The following is a 17,762-nucleotide window of genomic DNA, read 5'->3' as shown; positions in this document are numbered from 1 at the left end:
GGCGGCGGGGCTTGCGGCGCTCCGGCGGGCTCCACCATAGAACGGCGGTGGGGCTTTGCCGCGCTCGGCCAGAGCACGCAGCCCCGCGACCCGCTGGAGTCCGGCCAGAGACGCCAAGCTCGCGACCCCGGCTGAGCTCACGGCCAGAGCACGCAAGCTCGCGACCCCGGCTGGAGCTCCGCCAGAGCACGCAAGCCGCGACCCCGGTGGAGCTCCGGCCAGAGCACGGCAGGCCCGCGACCCCGGCTGGAGCTCCGCCAGAGCACGGCAAGCCCGCGACCCGGCTGGATCTGCGCCCTTTAAATAGCCCCTGAGCCTTGCAGTGAGGGGTATTTAAAGTCTGGGTCAGCTCCTCTGCCACCCCGGTCTTCCAAATAGCGCTGGAGCCCTGCCTCCCTCTGCATTCCCAGCGCTCCCGCGGCTATTTAAAAGGTCCCCGGAGTAGAAAGGGAGTTGGGGTATTAAGGCTGGGGTTCCAGTTGCTCTGCTGCACCCCATACCTGCCCACACCAGCTCCACCCTCTGCTGCAGCCAGCTTGCACCCGTGCCCAAGCCACCTCTGCAAAACTCCCTGTCTTCTCCAGCAACCCCCGCACACCACCCTGCCAAAGCCAGCCAGCCCCCCACACTGCTGCCCGCACCAGCTCTGCACACTCTGCCCAGCCGCACCCCCTGCCCTGTTTCCAGTCAACCCCTGCTGCACCCCACTGCTGAAGCCAGCCGCCCACACCCCTTGTCTCCAACCAGCCCACATCCCTTGCCCTGCCTCAGCACCCTAACTCCAGTCAGCCCTGCCCTGCCTTCAGCCACCCCATGTCCACTGCCCCTGCATTTCCAGGCATTAAACCTGCAGGGAGAGCTGGAACCAACACATGTGACACCCCAGGGCAGGGGACCCACATATGTGAAACAGCAGTCATAATAAACATGATCAACAATATATGATGCAATGTATTAATTTATTATTTATTAGTTATGGAAAGTAAAATAATACATGAAAGAAATGAGAGGCTTTTTCCCATTTTTTTTAAGTCATCCCTGCATCTGTACTTTCTTGTAGTCAATTTCTTTCTCTTGGCAGCTTCTCCTTTATCTTGGCAGCCTGTTCCTTTTTCATGGTTTCCTTATCCCTCCAGGCTTGCAACTTTTATTTTCTGTGGAATACAGATTCCTAACTGCTTTCACATCTCTTCTTAGTCTTCCGTTGTTTTCTTAAGCTTTGCTGTCTTCAGAAGTCTGCACTATAGAGCAGTATTCAAGTCACTTTAAAAAAAAAACAAGAGATAACTGTTAATACAGAGCCTGCATTGTTTAGAGAGTTTTTTGTAGCATCATTACACATTCGAGCATAGACAGAAGGCCGCAGCTGCAGATAGAGATGCATTTCCACACGCGCTCACAGTGAAGGGGGGCTGCTACGTGTCACTTGGAGGGTAGGGTGGGTGGTGCTTCACTGTGGAAGCCATGTTGGTCTGTACTGTGGAAAGCAAAGAGCAGCTACAGGAAATAACACTAACCCTACACCCACATCTGCCACAGCAGCTACTCTCAGAGCCATCTTGCACACACAGCTCACTTGGGAAGGGGTGGGTTGCTTCACTGTGGAAGCCATGGGGTTTCTGTGATTGTTGGAAAGCAAAGAGCAGCTACAGGGAAATCAATTGTTTATTCACATCTAGCATGCTTGCAGGCAGCCATAGCCCCCTGCTCCCAAAACATTTGCATCCTTATAATAAAGTTCTTACAGGAACAGGCTCCTCTGCTGTGTCTCACTACCAATCCCAGCAGTGCGACTGGCTACCTTCTTCCTAGGCTGGAAAATAGCTCTGCCTGCATGACTCCTGAGTCTCCAAAACCTCAGTAGCCTCCTCTCGGTTCCTCTACAACCTCCCCTCCTCTCCAGCTCTGACCAGGGCAGTAAAGTGCGAGATGATGACCAGAGAGGCTGAAGAGGAATGCTGGATAAGTCCTAATACCCTGGAGAGCCAATAAAAACGCTGGTGATGTCCACACCTGATGACCAGCGCTGCATCACCAGCGCTGTCTCGCTACCACGGAAGCAACCAGGTATACAGCCAGCGCTGCAAACAGGGAGTTGCAGCGCTGGCTGAGCTTTTAAGTGTAGACACCTGCTAAGTTGCAGTGCTGTAACCCCCTCACCAGCGCTGCAACTTGCAAGTGTAGACAAGGCCTGGATAAAGTGGAACAAACTTTCTCCTAACAAGTCAGCATATCTTTCCAATTATAGTATTCAAGCTCTTAAGTACTTTTCTCTAATGTGCAAGAAAGAGCATGCCTCTGAGAGTTATCCATTTGTGCATTATCTGATCGTTTCTAAAAGTCAAGTGCATTGCAGGAGAATAATTTTAAACACCAGAGGCATTTACAGCAGCTTCCCTTTCTGACATGCTTTCTGATGGGTTTAGGCTGAAAGCCAGCCATCTACAGTATAGGGGAGCTACAGTAGTGGCCCAGCTACTTTAGCTACAAAGGTATGGTGACCAAAGGGAAAGAATATGAACACTGACTAGCCCCAGATAGGAAAACATGAACAGTGTGCTCATGGCATTTGTACAGCTGGGTTTATGGCACACCCATGCTTGCATAAGGTTATGAGCAAGCGTGCACATATAGCCTCTGTATGCTTCGCACACAAACATATTTTGCATACTATTTAATGCCCCATGCAGACATTAATGCACATTATTCCAATTTTTCCATATACAGCCACACGGATTATATGGAGATCCACTAGTCTTCATGCATATTTCTATGGCTTACCAGATAGTGTGCCTGACTGGGACTCAAGAGACAGTGATTCTACTCCAGGCTCTGCCAGTGGCCTATTGAGACACCTAGGGCAACTCTCCGTGCTTCGGTTTGCCCATCTGTAAAGTGGGGATAATGATACTGGCCTCTTCTGTAGATCAAAGAGCTTTACAGATGAAAAATACTAAGAGTGAGGTGGTGGTAGAATTGGCACCATCTCAATTGGTTCCTAACTATGGGTGTATAACACATTCTGAGCCTGCATTATTCAAATACACAGCATACAGGGACTCAGTTTAGTGTGGGCTTATTTCCAATGTGATAGCTTATAAGTGTGTGATGTTAATGGGCTTTCTGCAGTGGAAACCCTGATTAAACCAACTGCCAGGCCTATGCGATTGGGAGAGGGATGTTAATTGATTATATAATTAGAGTGTAGGGGAGGGGGATTGGTGGAGGCATCACTGATAAATAGAGAGATGAGTCGGACAGAGGGAAATAGGAATGTAGCAGGATATGCTAGCCCTTTAAGACAGTTGCCTAGTCTAGCACTACCCAGCATTGAAGAATGCTGAGAATTGCAGGCTACTGTGGCAAGGCATGCTAAGAAAGAGAGTGTGGGTCTATGCACAGCTCCTTTCTCTCATGGCAGAGAGAATCTGGGGAATTGCCAGAGCTGTCAATAGCCTTTCTATTAGGAGTGTTGGAAGGAAATATAGAGTTGGGGACATAAAATCCCCTGGAAGGAGAGTTGTTAGTTTGTTGATTTTAGGGTCTTTTGATTTTTTTTTTTTTACTACCAGACCCTAAGAAGTCAGACTGAGGTGTAAGCAAAGTGATCTGCACTAAAAGGACAACTGGGTGTGGTGGCTGGAGAGTCAGCCATGGATAAATCCCAAGAGGGAAGAAATCCAGGGACTGCATCAAACCCCTCTAACTAGGATTTTGCTTGGGAAGAGAGGCAAGAAGTGTCTTGGAGAAGAGGGGAGAGAGTTTGAGGCTCAGATGTGATTCCTTTTTTTTTTTTTTGCTGGAGCTCCTAGCAGGTGGAATACAGGAATTCCCCTTCACTGTTGCAGTAGTCAGGTGAGAGAATGCCCCAAAGATGATCCATTCCTAATTACAGAAGGAATGATTTGGGGGTAATGGGGGGGGAATCTATTGGATCACAGAAGTTGAGAGGCACATGTGAGGTGGGGGGATAGAAAGGTCATTAGGCCAACATTTGGAGCATATGAAGGAACCCTGGCAGACTCCTGATAGTTCCTCATAGCTCTATCCTGACTCTGTATCCACACCTTCACCCACCCCTAAATTGCAACAATCACCTTTTCCTTCAGCTACAATGTGTTTCATAATGCGCCCTGTGGGTAACATGATGTTATGGGTGCTGACTCCCAGGAAAAGCTGGGCTGTGAGGGGAAGAAGCTTTTATTTAAACACGAATGCCTGGCATTACCCACAGTAGTTTTATGAAGTGTCTTCACTATAACACCTCAGTGCCCTTTACTTAGCTTAGATCATGTAGTATACATGTTTCTTGCTTGTGCTTGGCAGAATGAATTATGTTGAGACTCAAGCAATGGGTACTTCCGGCTGTTGAAAGGTGAGATAAGGAGACTCTTTCTTAGAAGTGATCCACAGAAGGAAAATGTTAGAAGATAGTTTTTCTTATGCTAGGGAAAGTTTACTTTATGATCCACTAAGTGCAGCACTTACCCAGGTTATGTGAAAAGGCAAATGATCCAACAAGTACACTAAATTCTGGGAAGTTTCAAGGTCTGCGGTTAGCAGAGACCTTAAATAAAAAGATGTCCTCTGATTGCAGCCATGCTAGGGCTCAGATGTATTTGCAAAGGGGGAAAATCGCACAGATGAAGTGTAGACTCAGTAAATAGATGTCAAAGTAAGTTGTCTATGGCAGAAGTGCTCTTTTTATTCACCCTTATCCGGTAAAAGAGTCTGTCTAAAAATGTGCATAAGATAGACCATATTTTTGTTGTAGCTTATGGGGTGGGTAAGGCTATGCAGTTGGTTAACATGAAAAATCACAGGTTGCTATAGGATTTTGCTAATATTCAGGGCTATCAATATTCTCATTAGAAAAGAGGCTATTCATCTGTTTAACAGAAGTTCAGAATAACACTCTTGAGGGCGTGGTCATGCATTCCTTGTGCACACTGAACTCCCTTGGTGCTAAGGAAGGTGAGATCAGGGAGTGTTTCATTATTGGAATACAGAGAATAAACACTTAGGTAGGAGGAAACTTGAAATTCTTGTCCCCAAGGTGTGGAAGATAGATATGACTAGGGTGTGTGTTGTGATCACTTCAACACAGTTACCTTCATACAGTTTAAATGTACTCCAAAACAAGCCACCTCCAAAACAAACTACCTCCTCTCCTAAGCTGCATTTTTACGGGGGAAAGCTTTACATCAACAGAGAAAGACTTTATATGGCCAGTCTGGTGACTAAGATGCACTGTATATTGGTTGCCTCATGAAATGGAAAGAGGAAGCTATGTTCTTAATAAACTTTGTGAAGCTTAGAATCCCGCCACAGACGATTCACTTAGAATCTTGAGCTTCTATCAGAGTCTTATGAATGTTGCTGCAAACTGGACCTACATTCTGTGGCAAGGTACCCTGGCATCTATGGCAAGCTAGAAAGTCTGCAACTGCTTACGGTAAATTCAGAAATAAGTATGAAAAAGAATAATACAATCCAAACAGTATTCCTTATGATTAATTAACCCCACCAGTCTCGTGTTCCTCTTCACATTCTCCCACCATGCTACCTGCACTTACCAATTCTATATTTCCCCTCTTCCTCCTTCATTGTCTCCCACCTCTTTTGATTTCTGTTCTTCTGCTGCCTCAGTTTCTCTGCCTGCCCTTGCCCCCCTCTCCTGAAACCCTCAAACTCCTCTGCACCTTCTCAGCTTCCATCCTTTCCTCACATTCTCTTGTTGTACTCACTCTGTCTTCTCCTTGCCCTCTCTCAATCCATTTTCAGTGGTACTGAACTATCAAGAACATGGACTATATGTTCAAGAACCTGGGCACAAGTTTGATTTGCATTTTTGCACCCCACCCCATTGCAATTGTGAATAATGGAGCTTGGGCTTGCAATGTAACTTGCTAAGATGAATGCAGCATTTAGCCACCCAATAGCTTATATCTGTGCCCATAATTCATCTGTAGGTGAAAAACAGTTCTTGAAAAGGGGAACTGTCCTGGGGCTTTCTGGAACTCTAGCCTCATGGTTGATGTGACATATGGTTACCACATGCAATATCTTTGGGGATTATATTATATTAAGTTTATGCATCACTATAGGCCAAGGATTATATGCAACTCCCAGGGAGAAGGGTTACAATAGCTCCTTCAGGAACCAAAAACAGTGGGGAGTGATTAAGGCAAATCACTTAGGTTGTAAAGATCTCCAGAGAGGTACCACTGCCTGGGGAGGCTTGCATAGACTGGTTCAGACTGGGTTTTCGAGAGACCCAACAGACAATGGAAGGGCTTTTGATAGAAAAGGGTTGGGTTTAAACTTACTCAGGGCCTTCTTTCTGATCCAGCAAACAGGACCTTCTGTCCAAAGGGAGTCCCAACCCTTGTGGAAGGTTGGGAATGCTTTTGCCTACTAGGATCCCGTCAGACTAATGGGTGACTCCTGGTATATTTAGAGAGTGTTTAAATCTGTTTACTTTTGTTTTATCTGTAATGTTTTTACCTTAAGAATAAATGGTGCTTGCTTAGAAAGAGCTGTATGGTAAGTTGTAATTGCTGGCAATGCATGGTTCATAGCCCTTGGAGTGAAAACAAAGGACAAGTGCTTTAGGAAGACTACTTACTGGGAATATCTCAGTATAAGGCAGGGAGCTAGGCAGACTTAAAACTGCAGGAGAAGGGAGTGGGATGAGAGTCCCTGTCCAGATACAGATATGGCTACAGACCTGAGACTTGACTGAGCACTCCTGGAGTGGACCATGGGGATGGGGAGACGTAAAAATATAGTTACCCTGTAACTGTGACACCAGGGGTTGAGCCATTCACTCTTTACCCGCTGATGCCATATTTTTGGTCTGTTCGGTTGTCATTTCCAGACACACTGCCTCCTGTTTATTACGCAAATGAGTTTAATGCCAGCCAATGATCTTTGGGTGTTAAGTAAATACATTTCTGGGAGTAAAACTTGAACAGGCCACTTTATGGTCTCTATTGGTAGAATTGTTACGAAGTCAAAGGGTGACATCCTGACCACATACAAGACAATGGAAAACTGCCAGTCGCTTGAATGAGGCCAGGATTTCTCACACACTCCTCTCACAGGTTTACTGTTTGTAGCTATAGAACTTCACTGTGGTAACAGCCATAACAAAAATCTCTGAGGCAGTAAACTCTGCTCAAAGAGATTCAGGCCTTAAATATATTAAGTATAGATTACTAATCCTTTAATAATAATGTAACAGTACAAGGGGACTCGAACTAAGGACAGCATATGGAAAGTACCAGGTGTAGCTAGCTCTGTGTATATTGCTTGGCCTGGAGATAATTAAAATGTAAAGTTGAAAAACATGTGATGGAGTATCACTGAAGGTCATTTGAGTAACTGCTCTGTACAATCATAGGTGACACTGTAAACTGAATGTAGGCTGCTTGTCTGTTTTTTTTATTATTTCAGTTATGTATGCTTCTGATATCACAAACATAGCCGGAGCAGAAAGGAGCCTCTTTCTGCTTCTAGAGGTGGGGAATTTTTGGAGCTACTGAAATGCATTTAAACAAAAGATTTTTTCATTTCCCTGTCTGACTCCATGTAACTTCATATAGACCATTTGTGGCTACAGATGTTGCATAGGTGCAAAGCCGCAGCTAAAGAGATTTAGACTCCTGAGGACGCTTCTAAAAACCGTAACTGAAGATGATGGAGGATGGAATTACCCTACAGACAACACCAGGAAAGTAGTTTTTCCCCTTAAAGCATTGAGAGGCCCAGAGATACCAGGCCTGATTCTTCCTTGCTTAGCATCTTGCATAGTGACTTGCACATGTGTAGAGTATGTGCAAAATGTTACCAAATCAAAATAGTTGTGTATTTAGCCCACTATGCACAGGTGTAAATGTCTACAGGAGAAAGACAAGGGGGAGTTAAATCCATGGTTTTAACCCCATTCTCAAATATATTTGCAGACTGATGTAAGCGGGCTGCTGACTAACCTTCTATAACTAGCTGTGATATAGGATATCAAGAGAATAAAAGTGATGATAAATAACTTCCAGAGGTGCTCGATGCAAATCTAAATCTCACATTTATATGCAGTGTTACTTCCCTACCCCTTCAATTCTGTTTTTGTTGTAGTCTCTCATTTAGCTGCAACTTGTATTTAATTTAATTATCTTCCTTAAGATAATACAATGGCTACCACCTGGTGCCACAGGCCCAAAACAAATCTACACACAGTTACAATGTGAAACCAAAATAATTTTATTTCCATGAAAATATATTATTGACTATCATTCAAGAAAGAGACATTAACAGGAGTTGGATTGTATCAGTACATAGGCCAGCAGTATAAACTATCAACAGACAGCTTTGCTTTGTGAGTTGCTAAGTGTTCAGAATTCTGCTATCATGTTACTCAAATGGGAAAATGTGAGATCTTTCAAGACTGGATCCACTTGGTCCTGCTCATTTTAAGAGAATTCAGTACAAAATGTCCTGTCATTCGTCTCTTAAATTGCTGGACTTGCTGCTTCTGCTCTTGTTGGTTTTATTATCCCTTATTTGCCTCTGGTTTTCAGTCTGGGACAGTCCACTTCTACCTCCGGCCCTCTTTACACGTTGTGGTACTTCCATTATTCTGATCAGGTTGTTAGGAACCCTTCCCTTTAAATCTTGGCATACATTTTCAAAAGTGACTTTCAGCTTTGTGTGTGTCCAATTCTGGGTGCCCAACTTGAGATATCACTGCTGGAAAGAACTGAGCCTGTCTTCTAAAAACTCAGGCTCCTTTAAAGAGTCTCAAATTGGGCAGCCAAAAGCGAAGGCCTCCTCTCACCTTCCAAATTACAGGTCACCTTTGAAAAATCATGCTGCTGTCCCATCTGTGTCTCTTCTTACTCTTTCTGTAGCATCCACAGGCTGCTTGCTGTGCCAGCTTTGCTGTCAGGAAACTCTTTCATTAGCAAAGCTGAACAGGAATTCAGTCCAAGTTTCTGCCCTGAAAATAGTCTATTTGAATGCCTTTTTGATGGCACAGTCTGAAACTCCTTAGTATTATGTGCCCAGAATTTGGCATACATACCATCTTCCACAACTAAAGGAAGAGGGTGCCCACAACTGTAGCTTTATTTTGTGTTTTTGCTTTGTTTTCCTTTGACTTTTCCAGAAAAATAGGGTGTTCCTCAGAGTGGGGAACATTAGCGTGAAAACTATACGTACTATCCATCATGTTTGGGAGACTTCAAATATTTTTGAAAGTTCTAGCCATGGGGTTGTTGTAGCTTTTTTGTGTGTGTGCGTGTGTGGGTTGGTTGATCTTTTCTTTTTTTGTCTGTTTGCTGTGTACCAGGCAATGTCCTGGCTGGTCTATTGAGACTTTCAGTTGTCTTCGGGGAGCTTTACATGTGTAGCTGGAACAACAGACCTGCTTACATATCTAGTGGCTGGCATGTCGGGGAAAAATCTTTAATACAGTATAACCAACAGCTAACAGGATTTTCCGTGCTAAGTATATACAGTCTAGGAAAATAAAACTCAGTCTATTAGTATGTTTCACAGGATACGATGGAGTGATCGAGTTATTCTTAAAAGCTCAGAGTTATCGGTATGAAAATGTCCAACTCCCAGGTGTCTTCCCCCACCCCCAGAATGCTTTGGAAGGGATCCAGCAGATCTAGAAGCATACCTCCTGCTTCCCATGTGCCCCATGCTGCCCATTTAGAGAGTCAAAAATACCAAATGCTATTCTCTCTGCCAAATGTGTATAGGGTATCTTTTTTCAGTGCTTCTTGTTTCTGTATGTATGGAAGTCATCAAACTGTGCACCTGGATTTTACTTTAAGATCTTGTTGATGGTGGTTGTTTCCTTCAAAGAAGGATAACTCTTCCTCATTAGTATGCTCTGGATTTTATGTTGCCGTACGAAAATTTAGGGATGCGTGATTTTTACATATAAATATACAGAACATGATAGCGATAACATTATTGCCAGGCACAAGTCAGCAAGCTGCTGTCTAGCCACACATGCCAAAAGTGCAAATACAGCAAAGCCAACAGAACCATTTCCTCAGCCTTCTCTTTGGTCTCTCCAGTGTTGTATGATCTGCACTCAAACCTTCCACTCAAGACATTACAAACTACCCGTACTGAAGTTCCAGAAGAAAAGTCTTCCTGGGAAGGCTATTCTTCCTGAGCTATTGCAGCTGGAGTTTTATTTCCATTCTGAGTTGTTAAAAGTACCAACTTGGTTTCACCTGCGTTTCGCTCTGGTTCAGTGCTCTCTCTCGAAGCCTCAGTTCCAGGCATTCTACAGTGGGTGGGTATGTTTTGAGTTCAAACTTGTTAGCAAACATGCTTGTAGACTTAAATAGCCACTTTAGGTCACCTGTTCCATATATACAAATGCCTCTGACGTAATGGCCTGCAAAGGAAAGAGATGACAAGAGCAACATCAAATACATAGTGTTCTGTGGAAAAGAGATGAGTCAAATTGATCCTTATGATAAATCTGTTAATGTCAGTCTAGTGAAGCCCATTTACACCAGATCTGAATTTGGTCAGAAGTGAGTAGGGAAATACAATGGGGAATAATAACTGAGTGGTGGCATGATGTTAAAAAATAGCTAATATAAGGTGACCATCAAGCAAAACTTCCAAACAATGAGATCTATAAGCAGGGGTGAAAGTAAGCCAGTACAGGCTGCTACAGCACACTGGTAAAAAGTGGCCACTGGTACCAGCCCGTACTCAGCTGATGTTAAAGTGCTGCCGTGGCAAGCGCTTTAAGCAGGGTCCTTAAAGTGCTGCTGCGGCAAAGGACCCTGCTTAAAGCACTGCCAACATTGTTGCCCCTTTTGCTCCCCAACCTCCCCCAGGCTGCTGATGAGGATGACAAAAGGGGCAGCAAAAGGAGCCCTAGATCCTTTAAATCACAGCTGGAGCCCTGGGCATCATGGGCCAGGCAGTGCGGATGGGCAGGTTGGGGGACACTGACTGCCAGCCTCACCCCTTCCACCTGAGGCCCCCAGTAAGTGCTTAATGTTATTTTCACCCCTGTCTATAAGAATGAAAACATCGTCCACTTAAGACATTTAAAACTAGCCCAAACAAACCACTACAGCTATATGGGAAAGAGCAATTTCACTCAGACAGGCCAAATGATTCATAAGGTTTTTTCCATCTCTAATTTCTATGATTCTAGGACTCAGGTTTTCCACTGAGTTACTCCAATTTTAAACTGATGTAATTCCATTGATGTAAGTGGCACTACACTGGCACAAAACTATAGTGATCCAGTAGCTAATTAGGCCCACTGCCTTAATTTGGTAAATGGTAGATGCTCTGATATTAGGGTGACCAGACAGCAAATTTGAAAAATTGGGACATGGGTGAGGGGTAATAGGAGCCTATATAAGACAAAGATCCAAAAATCAGGACTGTCCCTATAAAATCGGGACATCTGGTAACCCTATCTGATCTGTCATTAGTTCATCTACATAAGAGCCTGGAAGCTTGGCTCAGAAGTAGCATTTGTTGTTAGAAGGATTTCATTTTACCTTCTTTTTTTCTTTTTGTTTTTGTTTTTACACCTGGGTGGCACTGATTCATATGGAAGTCAAGTGAATCACTCAGATATGTAGTACGTCTGTGGACACATCTAAGCAGTTGCTGGAATGTAAAATTTGATCAAGCTACGGTACTAAAAACAGAAGTGTAGCTGTAGCAATGCAAGCAGTGTGAGGGGCTAGCTGCCCAAATGTGTACAGAATGGTCCCAATGGGGTTGTATTTGAGGCAGCTAGCCTGTCCTGCTGCTCATACTGCCATACCTTCACTTCTATTTTCATCATACTAACTTGATTAGTCTTACTGCGGGTACATCTATTCAAGCTAGAAATTAAATCTTCCATAGTAGATACTCCCTGTGACTCAGCCAGGGATAGAATCTAGGACTCTGCAGTCTCTTTGCTCTACCATAAATCATAATCCCTGGCTCACCTAGTCTGAAGTACAAATGCAGGATTTTGGCAAATGTATATGTATGTCGGGATTCTATAGTAATAACGAGCATTTTGCACTTCTATAGCACCTTCCAACTTAAGATTGCTTACAAATACTTGAGTTTAGTGAGTCTCATGCCTATGAATTACCATATATACTCATTCATAAGCTTATTTATTTATTTATTTATTGTAAAAAGGGAAGCACCAGGGAAGGGGGTTGGCTTATGAACGGGTATAGAGAGGGAGAGGTGGGACACAGCCCCTCCCCCCAAAGAGGGAGCAAGGAGAGGCAGCTCAGCCAGAAGGGAAGAGGTGGGACCAGAGTCTCTCTGTTTCTGGCCATGCTGCTCTCCCCCCAGCCTCCAAAGCAGCTGCAGCTCCAGGGCTGGCAGACTGCCCTGCCACTCAGCCCCGCCCCCAAGAGCATGCTGCGGCCGTATGGCCAGGACTAGCTCACTGGAGCAGCCTGCGGCCGCGCTGTCCACCCTACCAGAGCAGCTCCAGCCAGGTCAGAGACATCCTCCCCTGGCCCTCCCCAGATATGGTGGGAAGGGATGGGATGGGGAGAGAGTGGGGGTCCTGGGCTAGGAGTTGAGTCATGTGGAGGGTGGTCACAGGGGTTACTCCCCTGACTCCCAGCTTCTCCCCCCCCCCCCCCAAAAAAAAACATTTCCCCACCAGTTGCTGTGCTGGCCCATCAGGGTAAGCAGCTGGCGCGCCAAGACACTTTGTTTATGTAGGTTTACCGCCGTGCCTGCGGATGCTTAATGTAAACAACCCATCTCTGCCCACCACCAGCTTATCTTGATGGCCCGGGAGCCAAGGTTTGCTGACCCTTGAATTATCGGGTCTGTTTATGAATGGATTATAAAAAAATTTCCATTTTTACTTCTCCATCTTGGCGGAAGGGTCGGCTTATAAATGAACTGGCTTATGATCGAGGATATACGATTTAATGATGATGATCCCCATTTTACAAAGGAGAAAATCTCCACGCTTCAGGCTAAGTGACTTTGCCACAGATTTCCTGTGTGAATTTGGGCAAGTCCGTGGTTGGGTCCCAGGTCTTATGAATCCTAGTCCAGTGGTTTAACCATCCATCCCTTTTAGTGCTTGATTGTGCTTAGGCACTGGTCCATGCTGAGTTGGTTTGGAGCCACCCTCATAACCACACAAAGAGGTATAGTCCCTCCTGGAGTTAGCAGATGTATGAGGAAATGCAGTTCCTGCTACACCCCATAAGGGTCTCTGCTGGAGGAGGAGGACATGGCCCTGTTTCCTCCTCACCCATTTTGAAGTGGTTACTACTGTTAACCAAGAGCTCAGACTCCAGCACAGACTGCAGTGCTGGCCACACCTGCACAACAGCTAAAAAGGGAGGCTCCTTGAACCTGTGACACTATGTAGGGATTGGCTACAAATTAGAAATTGGGGATTATTTTACCTGGAGGAAAAAAGATTATAGCACAGATTTAAAGAAAGGGCTAAAAAATTCCTGAGAAGAATTGTATAGCTGCTCAGTTACCAACAGAGCTGGCTGGGAATTTTCTGATGACTCTTATTTTGTCAGAAACTGTTGATCTGTCAAATCTCAGACTTTCCATGGGAACTTTTATTGGGAAATGTTTATTGGGTGCAGGAATTTCTGGTAAGAGAGGAAGAAGGAAAAAAATCACGATACCCCCCTCCCCACCCACTGCAGAATAGCTCAGTGGTTATAGAACTCCCCTAGGCTATGGGAGACCCAGCATCAAGTCCCTGCTCCATTGAATCTTTATTTATAAGCTCCAACAGGAAAAATGGTGAGACCCATTGCAGAATAGCCAATATCCTGCTGATGAGCGCACTCACCTGGGGTGTGGGAGAATGGCAGAGCAGCATCTGAACTGAGGTTTCCCACATCCCAGATGAGTGCTATAACCACTGGGTTATTCTGGGGTGCTGGTCTCTTTTGCTGCCTTCTTTTGCTTAACTTCAAAAAGTGTCAGCTTCATGCTGATGGGGGAACAGCAAAGCTTCTGAAATCTTAAATGTTTGCGAGACAGAAAAATCATTTCCCACCCAGTTCGAATTCTCAGATTTCAGTGCAAGAAGAGGAAAAAGTAAAGAATATACTCATTACCATGACAACCTCCATGAAAGCTTTCCCTATCGTTCCACTTGATAGCTCTCAGGTTACCTTCCCAGGATGCATTTGGCATGGAACCAGGGACATCTACAATTTGATAAGATGGAGGGAGAAATTAGTCTTTTTTAGGTGGGGGGGGGGGTCAGGTTGGTTTGTTTTTTAAGTCACTGCACAGCATCACTCTCCTCAGGGAGCTCTTACGGACTTGTATATCTTCTCAGTGCTGACAACAGAATTAGGTTGAAATCCACGAAGGCTTCAGCGATTTCACTTTGTACTCCTGAAACAAAACTCTTTTTAAAAACAAAGATCTCTTGGTTATAAGACCTTTCAACAAGACATGTATTTGTGTGCAACCCTCCACCCACCAAGAGAAATGGAATCCTTGCAAGGTGGTATAGGGCAGCTCACTACAGGAGTCATGAAGAGGTTAAATCACTTGCCTGGGCACAATCCGCACCAACCCAGTACACCCATGAGGTTTGGCAAGCAAAGCGAGGCTTCCAGCTCAGTTTGAGATGGCACTCTGAAGGAGTAGATCTGGAACTCGGAGTGCCTAACAAGAAGGGGATGCTAACTGGGGAAACTGCTTGAGAGCTCTGACCACCCAGGTCCTCCAAGAAAGGAGAGGGTTTGGGTTTGTTTTGTTTTTTTTATTTTTGTTTTTTTTTTAAATATAACCCTTTGCTTTCCAAAAGCTGTGGACTCTGCCCCTTGGGCATTGCAGGAACATCTTGACTTATTTTTGTCCTTCTTTCACCTCCTGCCCCTGTAAATGGGAGAGACCCCAAAGCAGTAAGCTGTGCTCCAAACTCTAGGACAATTCTACAGTAATGCTGTAATACAGGGAGACAGTTCCCCCAAGACAAGAACAGTGTCTGTCTTCTCCCCAAGAGGGTGCAAGTGGTACTACCCATAACACATAATAACACACAATACTTAGTGCTTGTATCTTAAAAAATGTTGTTTGGAGAGGTATATGTCCATATTATACTATCTCATAGAACTAGAAGAAACCTTGAAAATTCATATTGTCCAGTTCCCTGCCTTCACAGCAGGACCAAGTTCTTTCCCTTACAGGCTTTTTGCCCTGATCCCTAAATGGCCCCCCTCAAGGATTGAGCTCACAACCCTGGGTTTAGCAGGCTAATAATCAAACCACTGAGCTATCCCACTTTATCCTCATTTTCCAGATGGCATACTGGGGGGTACAGTGAATCAACTCAGACTGAGTACAAATGGGTGAAAAGAACAGGAGTACTTGTGGCACCTTAGAGACTAACAAATATATTTCAGCATGAGCTTTTGTGAGCTACAGCTCACTTCTTCGGATGTGCTCACTTCTTCTTCATTGCATCCGAAGAAGTGAGCTGTAGCTGTAGCTCACGAAAGCTCATGCTGAAATAAATTTGTTAGTCTTTAAGGTGCCACAAGTACTCCTGTTCTTTTTGCAGATACAGACTAACACGGCTGCTACTCTGAAACCTACAAATGGGTGAACTGCCATTAAGGCAATTGAAGAGTATTTGCTTATATGACACCTGAATTTGGCCCAGAGAGAATAAGTGATATGTTCATGCTACACATCTGTGTAAGAGCCTTAATCCTTCTTGATTGACTATCAACAATGAAGACCTGTTATTAAGGCTGTTTTAGTCATGGGTATTTTTAATAAAAGTCATGGACAGGTCACAGGCAATAAACAAAAATTCATGACCCATTACCTGTCCATGACTTTTATTACATATTCCTAACCAAAATTTGGGCTGGGGGGCTAAGGGTGCTCTTGGGGGGGCAGGGGGAAGGCCAGTGGCAGCATGCAGCCCAGGACCCCGCTGGGGCAGTGGTGTGTGGGCCAGGTGATACCAGACACCTCTGTGTTCTTGGGGAACAGGGTGCAGTATCCAGCCTGACTCATGAAAGAAAGCCCTCCCCCCCAGCCTCTGCTTAAATCAAAACCCGTCAGAGCGAAAAAAAACTTGCAGAGAGCATTGAAGGGCATTGGGAGACACACCTAGACTCCTCCTGACAAGGGTGACAAGATTAAGACATCTCTATTAGCATACAGAATGGAGAGCAGAGACAAATCCCCTAGCCTCATCTGTATGAAAGATGGAACAGAAAGACATCTTAATTTACATACAGAATGGAGAACAGAGAACCACACTGAATTCTGGGACCAGAAAAAGCAGGGAAGCACTGCATCATGGGAATCTCTGCTCCAGATGCTAACGAACGTATGTCTGCACACACCCAGCTCAGCAATTATCAGACCAATTCTAGTAATGACTCCTTAATTGATATCCAAATCATGAAGCACCCTAGTTGCATTGTGAGCTCCCTGGAGGAAAACACCACCCAAAGCCAAGAGTGATCAGCTCCTATTGTCTAGTCTGAAGAAAACCCTTGAGTCATCAGCTTACCTATAAACAAATCTATTGCTCTCCCTTGAACAACTGTATTTTCTCTACAAAAATCCCTACTCATCCTTTAGTCAGGGTTCTGATGCTTAGATCCAAACTAGGCATCAGTTCCACTGGAACTCCATCTTCTCCTGACTGGGGGCTCTGCCTGTCTCCAGCCCTCAGGACCCTGAGTTACCAGCATCACCTGGGAACCCTGACCAGTTCAAGCCTCATGGAGTGGGTGAGATTTCCCCCCCTCTTTCTCTCTCTCTGTTTTCCTTCTACCTTAGGTATTAACCTTTAATAGTGTATGTTATGTTGGTTGAGCCCTCCTTGTGTAGTTATCACTATTATTCAATAAATAACTTTTATGGTTAAGTTGGTTGCTTCTCTCTTGCTGAACTTTACTCTTTTGTCTTTTTAGTTTCCCCCATTTACTCTGCAGCAATGCTTCATTTACCTAAGCTAAAGATCCCTGCAGCGCCCAGAATATTGTGGGGTTTGCTCATCAAGTAGGTTACTGCCAGTACAATTGTGTTGCGAGAGTGGGGATAGGGACAAGCTGAATCTGGGACACATAAGGGTAACAGCTTGAAGTTGCTGCTTGACCCCCTCCATGGAGCACAGGGGCATATAAGGAGAGTCAGTTTGACAGTGCTGATTGACCCAGTCCGCTCAGACTTGCTCTGTTAATTCATGTGTGGGTGCTTATCCGGTTTTGGGGCTGGAGAAACCCAGCCCTAGGGAACCTAGGTCCTGCAGGATAGCTATTTGGGAGGGGACTTGTAGAAGTAGATCACCATATAAAAACACAAGTGATACAAGCAATACATTGATAGAATTACAGAATCCCCTTTCCCAGAAGAGTAACCTGAATAAATGAGCATAACCCAAAGTAATGGGCAAATCTGGTAACAAATTGGTGGAGATACGTGGGCATCATGTGACCCTAATAACATGGTAATTGTTGAGTGGTTGCTGTGGAGTGGGGAAACTGAGGCACAGACCTGAGTAAGCTTTTTTCCTGTTCTTTTTTCAGACCAAGCTTCTTTAGCAAGGTCTCTCTCTCATAGACTATTTGGTAACCTTTTGTTAAGAATTGTGCTTAGAATACCTGTAGAACTGTGAAATTGAGTTAAGAGTAGTGACTTCAAAGTAAAGGTGTTAGAAAGAGCTGTTGGTGGGGATCATTAGTGAAATAAGGAAATAGAGACGGCTGAAAAAGACC

The 17,762-nt window shown here is 44.7% G+C and overlaps 1 protein-coding gene across 3 annotated transcripts in view; it reads right to left on the bottom strand.

Annotated features, from left to right (window-relative positions):
* Nucleotides 1-8,277: 8,277 nt before the first annotated feature.
* Nucleotides 8,278-17,762, bottom strand: part of GCNT2 (glucosaminyl (N-acetyl) transferase 2 (I blood group)) — a 74,918-nt gene continuing 65,433 nt past the window's right edge. For 2 of the 3 annotated variants that reach the window (XM_075062836.1, XM_032786916.2), the window contains exons 2-3: nucleotides 14,124-14,216; nucleotides 8,278-10,420 (exon numbers count right to left, since the gene is read on the bottom strand). In XM_075062836.1, the coding sequence (XP_074918937.1) occupies nucleotides 10,230-10,420; nucleotides 14,124-14,216 (284 nt within the window). In that variant the 3' untranslated portion in view covers nucleotides 8,278-10,229. The remainder of the gene's footprint in view (nucleotides 10,421-14,123; nucleotides 14,217-17,762) is intronic. The other variant, XM_032786917.2, reaches the window with a different exon arrangement.

This window comes from Chelonoidis abingdonii, chromosome 2 (assembly GCF_003597395.2).
Source record: "Chelonoidis abingdonii isolate Lonesome George chromosome 2, CheloAbing_2.0, whole genome shotgun sequence".
In the NCBI taxonomy this organism is placed as follows: Eukaryota; Metazoa; Chordata; order Testudines; family Testudinidae; genus Chelonoidis; species Chelonoidis abingdonii.
The sequence above is the reverse complement of the archived record's forward strand: the minus strand, read 5'-3'. Positions and strand labels throughout refer to the sequence as shown.